At 41.3% G+C, this 16811-nt stretch overlaps 1 protein-coding gene across 1 annotated transcript; it reads left to right on the top strand.

The window, feature by feature from the left end:
- Positions 1-1426: 1426 nt before the first annotated feature.
- On the top strand, positions 1427-14919 carry LOC6558708 (mucin-5AC; the record flags this gene model as incomplete). Its single annotated transcript, XM_001983222.2, has 5 exons — positions 1427-1775; positions 10272-12635; positions 13000-13193; positions 13255-13663; positions 13956-14919. Coding segments are annotated over 5 exons (3627 nt in total), but the record flags the coding sequence as incomplete, so codon positions are not given.
- Positions 14920-16811: the final 1892 nt, after the last annotated feature.

Raw genomic sequence — 16811 nt, 5'->3', positions numbered from 1 at the left:
ACAAACGCCAAATGCTAAACGCCAAACTGTCAATTCCCATGTACAGCTGGGCGTATGCGTGTTTTTATTAGTTTCTATTTTGTTGTTTTGTTTTTTGTTGCTTTTATTATTGAGCCGGCGCAGCGACCTCAGTTATCACTCTTACTTAATGTGACTTATAATGATGTCGGTGCGAGTGTGCGTGTGTACCTGTGTGTGCCTGTGTGTGCCTATTTGAAGCTACGCTCCGATGGCCAATGGGTCGCTAGATCGTCAGACAAGGCAACTAACTGACACAACTCAGCATTGAGCAGCTCGTTGGGTTATCTGCCCAAGAGCAAAATTTGCTAGATCTTAATTTCGGAAAGATTGCTCAATCTTATTGTGCAATCATTAACTACATTTTAGCTGGTGTGTGTGTTCTAGTTTAACTCAAAAAGATCACAGCAATGCTCTTAGACTAGACTTTAAACTCACAAAAATTAACCGAATTGCACAAGTGATGACATTTTATATATTCTGGATCAGTATCAAAGGTCGAGTCGATTTAGGTGTGTCTGTGTGTCTGTCTGTATGAACAAATGGTTCTCAGAGACCATAAAAGGTAATAACTTAAAATACTTTCATTTTATTGATAACCCGTTTTGTTTCCGATAGCCGTAAAATAGAATTGGTAATTAATCTAACCAGACATATTAATGATCTGATGATCTAATGATCAACTGTAAAACACTCCTTTAAATTGGATAAGAAACACAGATTCTTTTTTTTGTTGATAACTGTCCCTGCTCACAGTTTCTGTGGCAGAATATCGATACATATCTATTTACTATCGCAACAAGAGCCTTTCAATTGCTTTATAAAACACACAGACATATTTAAATTTTAGTTAAATATATTAAGAAATATTTATTAGGGTTCCAATTTGTTCTTCATGCTTTGGCCCTTCGTTTAAGCATGTATCTAAATGTGGAAAGACAATTTTCAGTTTTCAAATTCAAATTCAAATAAACTTAAACTAATTGGCATTTAAGATTAACAACTGGCAGGGGAACAAGTCAAAGCGATTTTCACTAATGCACTAATGCAAACACTCTCTTTTCTCACATTTCCGACTATTTGCAGCAGCAGCAGCAAGGCGTACGATTTCCCAAGGCAGCAACACAGATAAGTCGCCAGCAAGACTTGAATTATTGCACGCAACAGCAGCAACAGGAGGAAGAGGCAACTGGATTTGCAACTGCAACCGCAAGACGACGACGACGACGCACTAACAATTGTGGAAAAGTGTGCAAACGAACAATAGCAACAACTTATGGTACTGCTACTGCTAGATAGATAGAAAATCAGTAAAAGCAACAAAAAAAAAAAAATAATAAAATAGAAAAACAACAAAGAAAACCCCGACAAGAAAACAGAGCAACAACTTTGATACAAAAATATATATATATACTTTTTGGTATATGCTTCGCTAACGATGTCGTTGATGAAAATTCATCGAAGCAATGAATCATTTTGGAGTTGTGGCACATTGATGTGGTTGTTGTTGTTGGCGCTGGCATTGTCATTGTTGTCGCTCGCAGAGACGACGGCAACATCGGCGACATCGACGACAGGCAGCGAAACGCAAACGAGTGCAACAAATGGTGCAATTAGACAGCAGCAGCAGCAGCAGCAGCAGCAAGGGGATCAACAGCAACAAAACAATGCAACTGCAACAGCAAATATTGCTTCTGGCAGCGAAAGCCAAATGCCAAATGCGAGTTTGCCAGAAATTTTGAGCGCCAGCGATGTGGGTAAGTAGATTTCTTATAACACATATTGCACATGCGACTTTGAAGAGTTGCACTTACACTCAGAGAAAATATCGCTCTGAATTTTATAAAAATGAAAGTTTGCACTTCAATTTTTTTTAACTCATTTGAAAATATTTGTAAAAAATTATAAAAAGACAACATATCTTTGTAGTTGCCGATTTAGGGCAAACCCTTCGAATTGTTAGACAAGTTTTTTCTTATTATTTTAAAATTGTTTGAAAAAAAACAAGAGAAACTTAATTGTTTTGGGGACGAACTTCTAAAATGCAGGTAGATTTTATTTGCTGAGTGTACAATGCAACAGCAACAGCGCCCCTTTGGCCAGGTAAAATTATGGGCCGCGTTTCGGAAAATTGGCCGAAATAAATCTTTGCCAATTATTGACCAACTGCCAGCAGCAACAAGCGGCGCAATAAAAGCTCCGCAAGAGTTGGCTGGCTGCAAAGAAATACAATTGGCCAGCTGAAAGTGCGGCAGAAGAGACAACAACAACAACTAAAACAACAACAAGTTTTGGCATTGGCTAATCTCTTGCATTTGAAAGACAGTCGTTAGTCAAATGGGGGCTCTAAGTGGTTTCTTCTTCAAGCTTGTTGTTTGCAGTACTTCTATTTGGCCAAGTATCTACAACAGTATTTATTATTGACTCGTTTATCTAAAGCCCTAGCACACGACTATATATTCAAAGAGAGATCAAAATCTATGTTGATTTTGCATGCTCTTGTTAAAATCTCAACAAAAAATAAATATAAAAAAAATAAATACACATTTTGATGACTTCGGCATGCTGCAAATAGCCTTCCTTTTCCATGCTTGATTGTCTGTTGCAAGTGAACTTTAGGCCAAACTTCAGCTGTGTACTTTAGACGCTTTAGCCATTTTTTGTCCATGGCGTTCACATATATGCTTAAATGTTATTTCTATCAAGTATTTTTATGAGCAATTACTTTGTTAGTTTCGTGGGCGTCAATTGTCTTTGAACAGGGGGTTTGCTGTGGTCGTTATCGTTGTTGCTGTTGCTGTTGTTTAGGCCTAGTTGCCAAGGCCTGCATTTTCACCTGAACAAAAAAATATTGTTTGAAATTTATGTATTTATGCATGTTTATTCATGAGCTGACTTGGGGCTACTCTTTCATGATGTTACCCAAGCTTACATAAACTGGTTATGGCCAGAGAGCAATAAACAAAAAAAAAAAAAAAAAAAAAAACTCCCAACTAAACAAAAGTTTAATGCATTTTGATTATTTCTGCTTTATTTTTTGTTTTGTTTTTTGGTTAAAATCTCTCCCGCTACTGCATGAATATATGTATTTATATATATGCATATATGTATTTTTATTTTTTGATATTTTTAACACCTCGCCAAAGTTACGAAATGCAGTTCTTCAGTCGAAGTTCGCTGGCTGTTGTTGTTGTTGCTGTAGCTGTAGCTGTTGTTGTTGTAGGTGTCACTTGAGGTTGAACTCAAACTAGCCAACAGCCAACAGTTAAAAAGCAAAATCCTCAACAAAAATATCAATATTGGTGGAACTTGCCACTCTTTGTTGCCTCCTTTGCTGCCTGTGTGTGTGTGTGCTCATTACATTTACCTGTTGATTGTCTGTCCATTCGTCTCTTTGTTCGTCTCTCTGTTTGTCTGTTTGTTTGTTTGTCTGCCTGTTTGTTGCTGCTGCTCATGTGCGTTCATTGCGTAATCTTCCGACACATTTACCAGGCGTCTTCAAGCGTTGGCTTCAAGCAGAAGTTGATGGCGAAGAGGCAGAGGAGCGCCTCAAGAAATCAGAAAAGTCAACAGGCAAAAGAAAACTGGCAACATAGCAGTTCGGTTAACCAGCCAGTCAACCAACTAGCTCTGCCAAGTGCAGTGCTTGCAAAAACTGCAACAACCAACAGCAACGTCTGCAATTTTCGTGCTGCATGTGCAACACAAAATCGGCGTTGTCGCTTCGTACCGCCTGGCGTATGCGCAATGTGGGCGGCATGCCACATACGTTATATACGCTGTACGATTGCCAATTTTAGTTGAAGCTGCGGTTTTTTTCTACTTTTGGTTTGGCGGCACTTAAGTGGGTGTAGCTATATAGATGTATGTATACACTGTGTAAGTGGTTATGATTCATTGTCTTAGGCCATATCACAAAAGAGCAAGTGAGTTAGCGAGAGAATACCTAACTAAAAGATACCCTGCTACCAGGTTTCAAAATAAATTAATAAATCTTCGATTCTTTAAAGAAAATCGATATTACACTTCTATTCAATATGATACAGAATTACAGTAAATGAAAATATACTTCTTCTGAATGTAATAACTCTTTTAACTCTTTAGTTTAACTAGTCTCTAAAAGGTTTACATACCAACGCCTATGTTATCTGACAGATTGACTTATCGATAAATGAAAATATTCTTATTTTATTATTATTTACAAATATTCGATATTTTCCTCGATGTTTTCCCATCTCTTTAGCTTAAGCAGTCACTGCGCTTATTGCCTTTTTTACAGGGCATACAAATTCCAGCTGCTGCATTACGTCTGTTAGGTAGCCAAGAGATATATGATTTAGGCCACTCCCCGTACAGACACATTCCCCCTTCGCCCTAAATCCCCTCTGCAGTCAGACGTAACTGTTCGAGTATTTGTGTGAATCTCTTGCAACGATGGCTGCCGCGTTACGTGTTTTCTGTTTGTACTTAAAAAAAACAACAACAAATAATCAATATAAATATTAGTGTTTTTCTTTACGCTTTATTGCAGCTTGAAGTACCCATTTTGTTGTTGTTTTTGTAGCTACTTAAAACCAAGCGAAAGTTTTTATCTTCTTTGCAACTTTCTAGGAGTTTTTCAGACTTTTCCCTAAACACCATATAAATTTTCATGTAATTCGCCAGAGAATTCCGCTCCCTTTTGCAAAGTAATTTTTCATTTAAAAGCGCATTTAAAATGATTATTTTGCGGTTGTTTGTTGAGCGCATGAAGGAAAAGGAAATGAAACGCGTAATTTGTGTGCGGTTCACAGCGGCTATTAAAAAAACTATTGGCGATTTTTAGTTGGCTTTGGTTTCGCTTTTTGCTATTTTGCTGTTTTGTGTTTTTTTGAGTTTTTTTTTGTTTTTTTGGCATTTTTGGTTGTTTACATAAAATGTTTTTTAATTTCATTTTCATTAGTCTCTGTAGCGTTGCAAAATGCGGCTAATTCAAACGAACAAGCGACCAGTTGATTGAACTCCACTTTTTGGACTCCTCATTTTGTCAATTTTCATTCATTTTCTTCCTCACCTCCCCTTCGATTTGATGGCATGTGATTAATTAAACGACGCTGACCCAAAGTCCAAAAAGGGGGGAGTTATGTAAGCGCTGGGAGCTTACATGATTTAGTTGAATTGGGAGGGGGGTCTACACTTAATTTGTGGCACAAGAGAAAGAAAGCCGGGCCAAAACTAATGATGCCAAAGTTGCAGGCGGGTCAAACCAAAACCAACAAAAAAAAGGGTTTACAAAAAATAAAACACACGCTGAAAAATCAGCTTGCAGTTGCGTAAAACTGTGCAACAAGCTGCTGCTGCCTCTGCTGCCGCTGCCCCTTGTTGTTGGCTGATGATGACGAGCATGTGACACGCCCCTCAGCCATTTGCAACGCCTCAATGCACAACAACAATATGTTGTGCGGGGGCATATTGAATACTTTTCAGACCGAGCGAGCCAAGCGACTCGCACTGAATTCGTAAAGCCAAAGCCAAAGTCAAAACAAATAAACGGAAGCCTCAAACGAATCACAAAAAAAAAAAAGATACTTGCAATTATCCAATGTGGCTGTTATTTCACTTATATTGCTGACGTCGTTAAGCATTTAGCTAACAAAAAAGAAAAACAGCAAAAAACACACCCATTTCGGTGCGGGTCAGTAAGGCAACAGCAACAGTTGGGTCAAAATGCTGTGAACAAGGCTGCCCAGCCAAGGGTTAATGCACAACCAGGAAGCATTTAAATAAAAACAAAACAAAAATCACCAAACGAACATTTAGCGGCATTTCACGACAACTCTTAAAAAGCTTGTATTTCCGCAAAAGAGTTTTGCTATTTTTTATTTTTTTATTTTATTTCTACCTTTGCCATTTGGTAGCTGCAACTTTCTCACGTTTGGCAACAGAGAAACATTTCCTGCATAATATATGCAACTGCACCTACGGCAAACCAGGCCCAACTTGAGCTGCATCAATTCCAATTCCATCTATCTCTCTCTCTCTGTGTCTCCAGTTAAGGCAAAATGTCACGCACATGAACTACCAACTATGGCAGTGTCGCCTGTAGAGTTGCTCCACTGTACGTCCGCCCTGCTCCCGTTATGCTTGCTGCTTGTTGCTTGTTGCTTGTTGCTACGGCCGCTTTTGGCATTTTATTTAGTTGCATGTTTCGATTTCACATTAGAAATGCTTTCGATCGTTTCGGTCTCCACCGAAAACGTGTCGGCCAAAAACAAGTTATAGCCAATCCATGCACATGCATTTGGCCAGCAATGCGCCGTAGGGTGCACCAAAAAAGAAAAAAAAAAAACAAATACAAAACGAAAAGTGCAATGCAACAAAAATACGAGAAAAATACAACAAAAACTGCAACGAAAGCGCGCAGAGAAAGTTTTTTGTGGCCAAGGCGGCATTTAAAAATTTTGTACGTATTTCTGAAGAAGAAAACAAAAAAGCAAAAGTGAAGCTGGAGCTGGAACAGCCAACACGTGAATTAGTGCCAATGAATTAATGAAAGTTTTTACTCAACTTGCTGTTGTTGTAGTTGTTGTTGTTGCTGCCTTTAGTTGTTGCTTTGATTTGTGTGGTGCGGAAATGATTCACAATTAGTCACAATTTGTATGCCAAACAATGACCAAGCTCGCTTTCAGGGCCAAATTTGTTGGAAGCAATGGCATTAAATTTAGCTGAGAATTAAGAGTGGAGTCTCTCACCCTCACCCTCCCCCTCCCCCCCTCTCTCTGTAATCCCCTCTCCCCTCTTCAATTCTTAACTTTCAGTTTTGCATTTGCAAACAATTCTGAGAAAAATTGGATTTCTATTTTTGCGCTGTGTCATATTTTTGTGAATACTTATATTATGTAAATTTTTTTTTCGCTGTGATTAGCAAAAATTTAAAATACAATTAGTTGTAGTCAACACTGGCGAAATTTTTCCCTGCTTTTTTTTGTATTAATTTGGACAATGCGCAACGTTGCGTATGATTGATAATTGTGTCAAAAAGGGGGATTTCATAACATTTGTAAGTGACACCATTAAAATCCAGTGAATTTTAGTCAATTTTAGTGCGCATTGTGTGTTTTTGTCATTTGTCAGGCCAGCCTTTTATCCGCTAATTAGCCAAGTTGACGGGCACAAAAGTCAGTTAGCTGCCCACTCGTGTTTGTTATTCACATTCAATTAAAAGTTCTAAAGAAAAGACATGCGATTCATTGAATCGCATTAATAGCTGACAAGTGCTTGCTGTCTGTATATATATACGTATATATATAAGTTCGCCACACTAATGAGTACTCAAACCGTATTCAATTGTTTGTGCTTAAAGTACGAGTATTATTACGAGTAATTAAAACTTGAATTTAATTCTACGGCAAATCATCCAATGGCCCAAAGCCAGTGGCCATGCACGGTAGCTGGTGGGAGCCTTGATGTTTTTGTCCAAGTGAAGGGCAATAACAAAAAAATAAGTAAATAAAGTTGGCTTAGAACCACTGCTCGTGGATTGTGTGTGATGATCAGTCAAATTGGCAGTAATTAAATTTCACATCAACAGTCAAACAAATTCTGGTAGCATGTTTTGAGCAAATATTGACATTAGTCACGGCTCATCTTGAAGATTAATAATTTTTCGTTTTCTTCTTTGGACATTGTGTAAGCACTCGAGTGTTAAGCTGCTTAGAATTTGGTATTGGCCAAATAAGAATCGGGAGAATTCTGTTGAATCAAAAGCGCTCGTTTTTTTTTTTTTTTTTTTTTTTGTGACTCGGTTTTGGTTAGCTTCGTGCAGTTGCCGCTGCCCAAAAACCAAATCGTGTCTATGGCTAAAATCAAATTAAAATTCCACAACGCATGCCAAGCAGCAACAGCAACAGCAACAACAACTTCGGTGACGATGGTCACAGCGGCAGCAATGGCAGCATAGCTAATGCCAAGAAGTGGCGCGGCCAAGTGGTTTGACGTTTGCCTGGCTTGCACCACCAGCACAAACACCAGCACCACCACAATGACAGCAATAGCGGCTACAAAAAAGCGATTGTGGCTAAGAATACACCGATGGCTTATTACACTTTGGCCACTTTGCTTTCCCTTACTCATTCTTTGTTTTCATAAATTTGAATAAAGATTTACTTCAAATAATCGAAGACTAGTCTCAGTTAAAAGCAAATTATCCCATTATTATTCTCCTATTATAGATAAAATCTTTCCAAATCAATTAAGATAGTCAACACTCCTTCAGTAAGGGTATTCCCCATAGGTAGGCACAGCAAACGCCCGCGTCTCGCAACACAGAGCAAAAATGGCAGTCGCAGTTCAAAGTTGTTGTTGCTATTTTGCCGTTGCTGTTATTGTTGGTGTTGCCATTGTTGTTGTTGTTGTTGTGGGTTCTGTTGAAGGCAGCAATGCGACGTGACGAGACGCCCAAATGGGGCACTGTTAAACAGTGTTGTAAAATACACTCCATCGAGCGTTATCCAAAATTCGACAAATTCAAATGCAAGAGTTAAGCAAAAAAAAAAATGAAATAACAAAAAACAATTGGCCAAAAGGCGGCAGCAGCGAGTTTTGTCTCTTGTTCTAGTCGCTGCACTGCGCTCGAGATGCCAGGCCTAACCTTGGCCTAAACTGCAAGCCAATGAACTAAATGCTTGTGAAAAAAACACAGCAACTGAAACAACAAACAGCAACAGCAACAGACAGCAGCGAATTGTGTGTTTGTGTGTGTTTGTTAACATTGTTGGTTGTGTTTTTTTTTTGGCAGTTTTTTTTAATGGCAACGTGAAAATTAAACAATTGTGCAAGCAGCCGCTTGATAATCGCCACAATGATTCATGGGCCTACAACAGAATGAGATTTGGCCAAAAAACACAACAACAAAAAACCCACTACCAAATGCAAAATGCACAATGGGCAGCTGTTTCGCTCAAGGGGCACAATAGCATAGCATAGTCGCCTCCAATTTGTGCTTAACTAATTACTCAGCTGCCTCAGCTGCCTCACGGCGCCAACATGTCAAGAGGCTACTTGGCTAATTGTGAATCAGTTCGTGCACAGTTCGGTCACATTATAAAACTATTTCTAGGCTAAATTAGACAGATTAATTATCTTTGGCCCACTGATGTTTAACAATATTATGAATGAATTTAATTAGACTCAAATTTTTAATCGTATAAGTGTCTGCTTTAAATGTGGGCAGGGCAGGGAATTTTGAATGAACTTAATTTGACTTTAATTTGTAATCTGCTTTAAAAGTGGGCAAGGCAGGGAATTTTGAATGAACTTAATTTTACTCTAGTTTTTAATGTGACTTAAATCAAATCAAGTTCATTCAAAACTCCATTTTCGTAGCCAAGACCCTTTAAAATGTTAAACCATGAAGTTAATATGTTTAGTTTTATTGCAAAATAATGCACAACTTCAAATTAAAGTTTTTTTTAGCTGAAAAACTCTTTGGGACTTCGTCTTTTAGTATGTATAATAAGTGAACTGATTGTTTATTATAAAGCGACACGCTTCAAATGCCGTCAAATGTACACTGGCAAGCTAAAACTACGAAAAAATCTGCAGAGTAATATGAAAATAAATCAGATTTTTAAATAACATTATTCGTTAACCCGAATTGCCTCCATTGAGCAATTGAATTGTGTAAAATGAGTTTCTGCTTGAAAATACAGCAATTTGAATGTGCTAAATTTGCTGTACGCAGGCAGGTACAGTGGCCAGGCATGGGTTAAAGTTGAGTAAGCGCTGATTTGCAGATATTTCAAAGTTGAAAAACTCTAGTCGAGTTAAGTTGATTAATAAGTGTTGATTTTCCAAACTACATTCCATGTATATATATATTTTTTGACAGCTTTTAAATGCGTTCAACGTTGCGCAACAGAATATTTAATAATTTATGCTTGGGTAGCGAAAAACGCACCACTTAACTTGGCTGAAAGGCGACCCGCCTCTGTTGGGCAGTTGTCAAGTTGGCCATCGAATTGAAACCAAACTAAACAGAACTCGTTTCGGTTTATGTGTTTTTCTGTTTATTTAGCGCTTTTGTTTGGCGAACGCACAATGTTTATTTTTCCCCACTGCCAATTCACAATCGAGATTGTGTTTTATTTTTCCAATCGCGTCACGATTCTGGCATCAAGTATCCGACTGCGACTTGGTAACAAGAACCTCGAGGAGCTCTTAAGCGTTGCGTACTAATCGTTGCCCCACTCTCTGCTCTCTCTCCTCTCTTGCAGATGTGGTTGCCGAGAAGCCGACCACTTATCGACCCGCTGGCGGCGGCAATCGACCCTCGATTGCACCACACAATTCGGCGCAGGAGCGTGAACGTAAATTGATGAATGTTTTGGCGGCTCGTCGCTCCGCCTTGCATCGTGGTGGTTTTCGCACGCGCATCGGCACCACCGGCCGCAGTGCCACATCGCCGGCAGCTGCTGCTGCTGCTGCTGTGGAGAGCACCTCGAAATCACCGAGTGATCCACGCACAGTTTGCATACGCAATTGCACCAAGAATTTCACACGCCGCACCACCGCCAGCTGTATGCGACAATGCGCCAATTTCACCCGCATGGCAATGGCGGGCAGCATAGCCAACAACAACAGTTCGGTGGTGCTGCGTGCGCCCAGCAAGGCCAGTGTTTCCACCGGAGAACGTGATACCAACGAGATTCTCTTCAGCGACGAATCGTCGCATGGTCTCTTTGTGGTGGCCAAGGAACAGAATGATACCCTCAACCACATTGCAGATGTGGCCAAATCTGCGGTGGTGGCCAAGCAACGTGGTCGTGTCAAGCCAGCGGTGGTCAGCGTTACACTTGCACCCACCTCCCTGGAGGATGAGGAGGAGGAGGAGCTGGATGATAATGATGGACTGCAGCCTTATCTGTATTTTGGTGCCAAGTTGCCGCCAATTAAGCCGGGCGCCTTGACCATCACAGCAGCCGCTGGCGATGACCAGCATCCACGCGTACTCGAAGTCTCTGTCGGCAGCAGCACCACTACCACAACCACTGCATCGCCGCTGGAGTTGACAGCACCACCCACCATCTCCACGCGTCGTCCGCTAACCGCTGTGGAGCGTAGTCGCAGCCGCTACAAATACCACATGCGTGAACGTGGTGTGGTGCCCACCACTGCATCACCCATCAGTCGTACACGCTATGTGGGCTCTGGTCGACCCACAGCGGGTCTAACGGAGACTTCAGTGGAACAAAAGAGCCAGCCAGAGACGAGTCCAGAGCTGGTCAAACCTGTCGTAGTGCGACGCTTGGCTGCCAGCAAACCACAAACATCGTCGACACCACTTATCATCACTGTGCTGAGCGCGGAGGAGGAGACAACTGTGTTGCAGCCTGAACTAAAAACGGAGAGCTCAACCACCACGACAAGTACATCAACAGCGAGTACCACTACCAGCACTACTAGCAGCAGTACCACCACCACCACAGCGATACCTTTGACCACCAGGAAGCCAACGACAAGTAGCACAACAACAGCAACAACAACGACAACAACCACAACAACAACTACAACCACACCAACTCCTACGACAAGCACAACCACAACCACAACAACTACACCTACACCAACCAGCACATCCACCTCAACCACTCAACCCGTGCAGAGCAAACCCAAAACCATCATTGAAGAGGATACGGAAAGATTGCGCGCCTTGGGTCCATCTCTGACCAAAGAAATCAACATTGAGGATCAGAATAATTTGATAATCTTTTGCAATAGCACCGCCAACTGTGAGGCACCACGCACCACCACCGACTCCAGCTCCAACTCAAAGATACTACGCACCACTGTGCTAAGTTCGGTGCGTTCCACGGTCAATCCACGCACCACCAGCAGCACAACAACAACAGCAGCACCAGCACCACCAACAACAGCTGCCACTGGCAATATTTATATAGGAATTGTGGAATCTTCTTCGACTTCCTCTGCGGGTCCAATGGACATCAGTTCCACAGCGATAGCAGATGATCGGGATGTGGGCTTGGAGATGCGGCGCATGAATCTGGTCACACTGGTGCTGGTGGCGGTGGGTGTGGTGCCACTCGTGGCCATTGTACTCTATTTGGTGCGCAACTATTTGGTGCGACGCCAAACCAAACAAGATGATGTCTTTGACATTTGCATTGCCGATCAGCTGCCGATTAGCCCGGTCAAGAAAGTCGACTCCAAGTATCAGCTGGAGCACGACGAAGACGAGGTGGATCATCATCAGCAAACCATGCCTATTTCTAACGCCCAGCAGCAGCAACAGCAGCAGCAGCAACAACAACAGCAACAACACATCAGGGACACCAATCACAATCGTTATGAGGACAAAACTTCGCTGGCCAGCGAATTTCATGAATTTGATCGCAGCAATATCCGTTTGAAGAGTCTGCTTGGTGAAGGCAACTTTGGGCAGGTGTGGAAAGCGGAAGCGGATGACCTCAGTGGTCATTTTGGTGCCACACGCATCGTTGCCGTCAAAACAATCAGAGCCTGCAGCGCTCAGGTTAGCCTCAAGGATGAGGCAAGCATTATGCGCAAGCTGGGCTCCCATCAGAATGTGGTCACCCTACTGGGTGCCTGTGTCGAAAGCGGTGCGTAATGAAGTTGTCGAAATTTGTATTTGTATACCCTGCAATTAGTTTTAATAGGTAGAAAGGAAGATCCCATCAACTAAACTATAACTTTGTCAAAATATATGGCCTGAGCTTCCCCACGCCATAACTTTATCAAAACTTAACAGATTTTCAAAAATCAGGTTTTTTTTAACATGTTTTGAACTCTAGGTTAATTCCACATATCAAGTTGGAAACGTGATTCTAATGCGAATTTCATGTTCAATATACCAGAACTTTCCAGATTAAACCTGACTTCTCCATAACCCCAAATGAAAACACCTCAACTAGATTACTCCCACTATAATTTTGCTAATCTCGACTTGTAAATATTTGTATACAGAGCCCCATATGATAATTATGGAGTATGCGATGCGAGGACGTCTTTTATCCCTGCTGCGGGCAGCTCGAAGTGCAACGAATATTCTGCCGGCATCGGTGCCGGGTGGACGCAGTCTGGCGCCGCTCTCGCCGCGCACCTTGGCAGGCTTTGCTCTGGACATTGCCTGCGGCATGGAGTACATTGCCGGGCACAGGGTGAGTAGAGAGACTCCAGTGAATATCAAAATATCAGCAATATTAATCCACCCTTTCACAGATTGTGCATCGCGATATGGCGGCACGCAATGTGCTGCTGGACCACAATGGCATGTGCAAGATCTGTGATTTTGGCATGTCCATTGATCTGGATGCGGAGCGGATGCGTAAGGAACAGGAGAAGAATGCCGCCAACGATATGCTGCGCAGCAATGCGCAAAAGTTTAAGTTCGACTTTGGCAGTCGCTACATTCTGCAGCACTGGCAGCACACCTTCGGCCAGACTGGCCAGCACTGCTCCAAGGATCAGGCGCACTCCGAGAAGAAGTCGCATGGCCACGACACGATTGGCAAGCGGCATGCACTTCCCATACGCTGGATGGCGCCGGAGAGTCTCCAATTTCACATGTTCACCACCGAAACGGACATCTGGGCCTTTGGCATTGTCCTCTGGGAGATTGCCACGCTGGGTAGGACTATATTTTATTAGCTCTGTTTCCGATTGAGTATCTATTCAAGATTAGAAACTTGAAATGTTTATGAGCAGTCCACGTTAAATAATTTATAGAACTTATGATAGCTTGATCTGACTTGATTTCCATGACATAGCCATAGCAAGCTCTTTCACAAATCTTTTCCACTTATCCTGCAAAGATCTTATTTGATTTTTCTGGCACACTCAACGAAAACTCTTTCCCAACTCTTTTCCACTCATACTGCAACGATGTTACTTGGTTTTTACTAATTACTCCATACTCCTAGGCTCCACGCCGTACTCTCACCTGACGGGACGGGAGGTCATACGCCGTGTACCACAGGGCCAGCGACCGGAGCTGCCCAAGGAGAGCCGGCACGAGTTCTACAATCTGATGTCGCGCTGCTGGCACAAGGATCCACACATGCGACCCTCGTTCGCGCAGGCGCGTCTGGAGATCACTCGATCGCTGCACAAGTGGGTCGACGATGATTCCGCCGCCTCCGACTATATGGACGTCAGTGGTTTCAGCGAGGATCTCGAGCATGGCGTTGTCTACTTCAATCATCGTATTTCGGAGTTCGAGTGCGAGATATGACGTTGACTGCAACACCCCCACCCACACCACCAACCTCAAAAAAAAAAAACGAAAAAAGAACAGCACCACCAACATCACATTAGCATCCAATTACAAACCACCACTTCGCCATTGCCAACCAACTAAATAATGTATATGTAGGATCAGGCTTATTCGCATACCCCAAAATTCATATTAATTCGAAATTCGCGTGCTTGTCGAGCAGTATTATTTGTATCTTCTATCTTTGTATCTATTCTCCCCTCGTACGTTTTCGGTTGCCAGCGGCTTTTTGCGAGCTCTTTTGTATATATATATTTATCTATATATATTTGTTTTTGCGTATGCAATTGTTTATTATGATTTACCATTTAGGCTGTATATTTAATGAATGGCGCTACTTGTGCTTAGTTGATATTAGTCAGTTAGTTCTTCTAGTCTGTATCTAAAATTCATTTTCCCACATGTTGAGCCGCTTTAACCTTAACCGTAGTCTTTAGTCCAGTTGACTGCACCGCAATATGGCACAAAAGTTTAGTTTTTGATATATATGTATATATATATGTATCTCTATAGAATATATACGCATACGACTTAATTTTATTGTTATCTATATAGAAATACATAATTGTACAAAATAAATTAAACACAAAATATATAATAATTATAGTTACACCAAAATGAATTTTCTTTTATTTAATTGCGGGCTAAAAAAGTACAAATTAAAAATATATTTTTCAGTTAATTTAAATATAAGTTTTATAAATTCAATAATGGCCCAAAATAACAAGATTCAACATTTTGTTATCTTTTTCTGCCTAGCTGGCAACGCTGTTTACTTGCCTATAAGGCTGCCACCTTCCAACATTTTTTAACTAGCTGGCAACCACAAACTGGTTCCGTTTTTTGCTGTTGGCTCTTTTGAGTTAGCCCCAATTTGAAAGCCGTTAAAAAACTTGAATCAAATTCAAACATTTATCGACTTCAGCTCAGTCGAGCGGAATAATTATAGCCGAAGTTTAATTACCTTGAGGAATCGCCATCGCGGAAGAAGCTGGCATCATTAGTGCCAAGCATATTCTAAACTAGTCTCAATGCATAATTAAGCATTCGGCATGCATTTAGACTGCATATTAATGAGCAAATGCTTGTTGAAGTTCACTTATTTTAACCACTATTGCACAATTGAGGAACTGAGATAATGATGTCATCAATCAGAGGATAAAAATGATAACTGCTGCTAACAACAATAACAACAATGCTTGACAGTAGATTGCAAATAAGTATTGTTGATTGTTGGTATTTTTTTTATGGCCAATGAAAATGGTTAGCGGAAAAGTTTTCTTCGCTGAAAAGTCACTTGACTCAAGCTGATTGATGACGCTGCAATAAAATAAAAAGCCAGCGATGCGATAACATGGTTAAATGTGCGTATGTGGCTTAAACAGCTGAAACGCATTGCGTGAAAAAAAACGAAATAGAAAAGAAAATGCTGCCGTTTTGCCACTGTGGTTAACCAAGAAAGTGTGAAGAAGGAAATTTTGAGTGGTCATTGAAGTGTGGAGCAGGTGCGAACTAAAGCACAAGTCTTTAATCTAATTTGGGGACCCCCCTCCCCCTTTAAATGATAAAGAAATAACCATAAAGTGCACAAAAGCGAAACACCCCTAAAGGCGAACATTAATCGTGCAATAACCGCAAAGAAAAAAGCCAACTAAATATGCCGTTGCAGTTGGCAGAGGCGCTAACTGTGCAGTTAAACTCTTGGCCCGCGGCTATTTTGGGCAAAACGAAAGTTTGGCAGCTTGTTTGCCAAATTGATTGACGCTTGAACCCTGACGAGGCGCGAGGCTGATTGAATATGATTGAATATTGCAGCCAGCTAACCTGTTTAGCCAAATAGTTATAGCTATCGGCTATTTATCTATGCAAATTGGTTTGGGCTTCCGTTAGGGCGCACGAACTGTGTTTGCTTCCTGACCCACTCCAAAAAAAAAAATGAAAAAGAAATAAAACAAAAGACTTAAGACACGAACTTTGTAATGAGGCGTGGATAAAGGCTTCCGCATTACGAGAGCGCTCTTTAACAAATTATGATATGTTGAATTAAATTCCAACTAACGGTTCAGCGAACTGTATTGAGCAGCACAAGCAGTAAAGGCAGCAAAGGCAATTAGACAATTGGCAATTTTAATGCAAACACGTCGCGGCCACAAATTGCAAGCAGCCAAAGGCAGAAGAACCAGCAGTCAGCAGCAGCAGTAGCAGTTAAGCCAGAGACTGAGACTAAAACGGAGGCCGTTAACAGAAAACAGTCGGCGGCGAGTGTTGAAAGCGTTAAGACGTGCAAGCTGGCAAAGCTGTGCACAAGGCAAAACAATTCAAGTTCAAGTTTTGCTCTACTCTCTTTCTAAACAGATCTGGTGTTCAACTCTCTCTCGCGCTCTCTTTCGCTCGCGGCGAGAAGTAGAAAATCGCAGCTAAAAGCTGCTAAATTAAGGCGCGTGTGAAATCTGAGAAAATTTGCCTACCCATCAACAGCAACAGAGTGGTAGACATAAAAAGT

The sequence above is a fragment of the Drosophila grimshawi genome, unplaced genomic scaffold (genome assembly GCF_018153295.1).
Source record: "Drosophila grimshawi isolate 15287-2541.00 unplaced genomic scaffold, ASM1815329v1 contig_44, whole genome shotgun sequence".
In the NCBI taxonomy this organism is placed as follows: Eukaryota; Metazoa; Arthropoda; class Insecta; order Diptera; family Drosophilidae; genus Drosophila; species Drosophila grimshawi.
The sequence above is the reverse complement of the archived record's forward strand: the minus strand, read 5'-3'. Positions and strand labels throughout refer to the sequence as shown.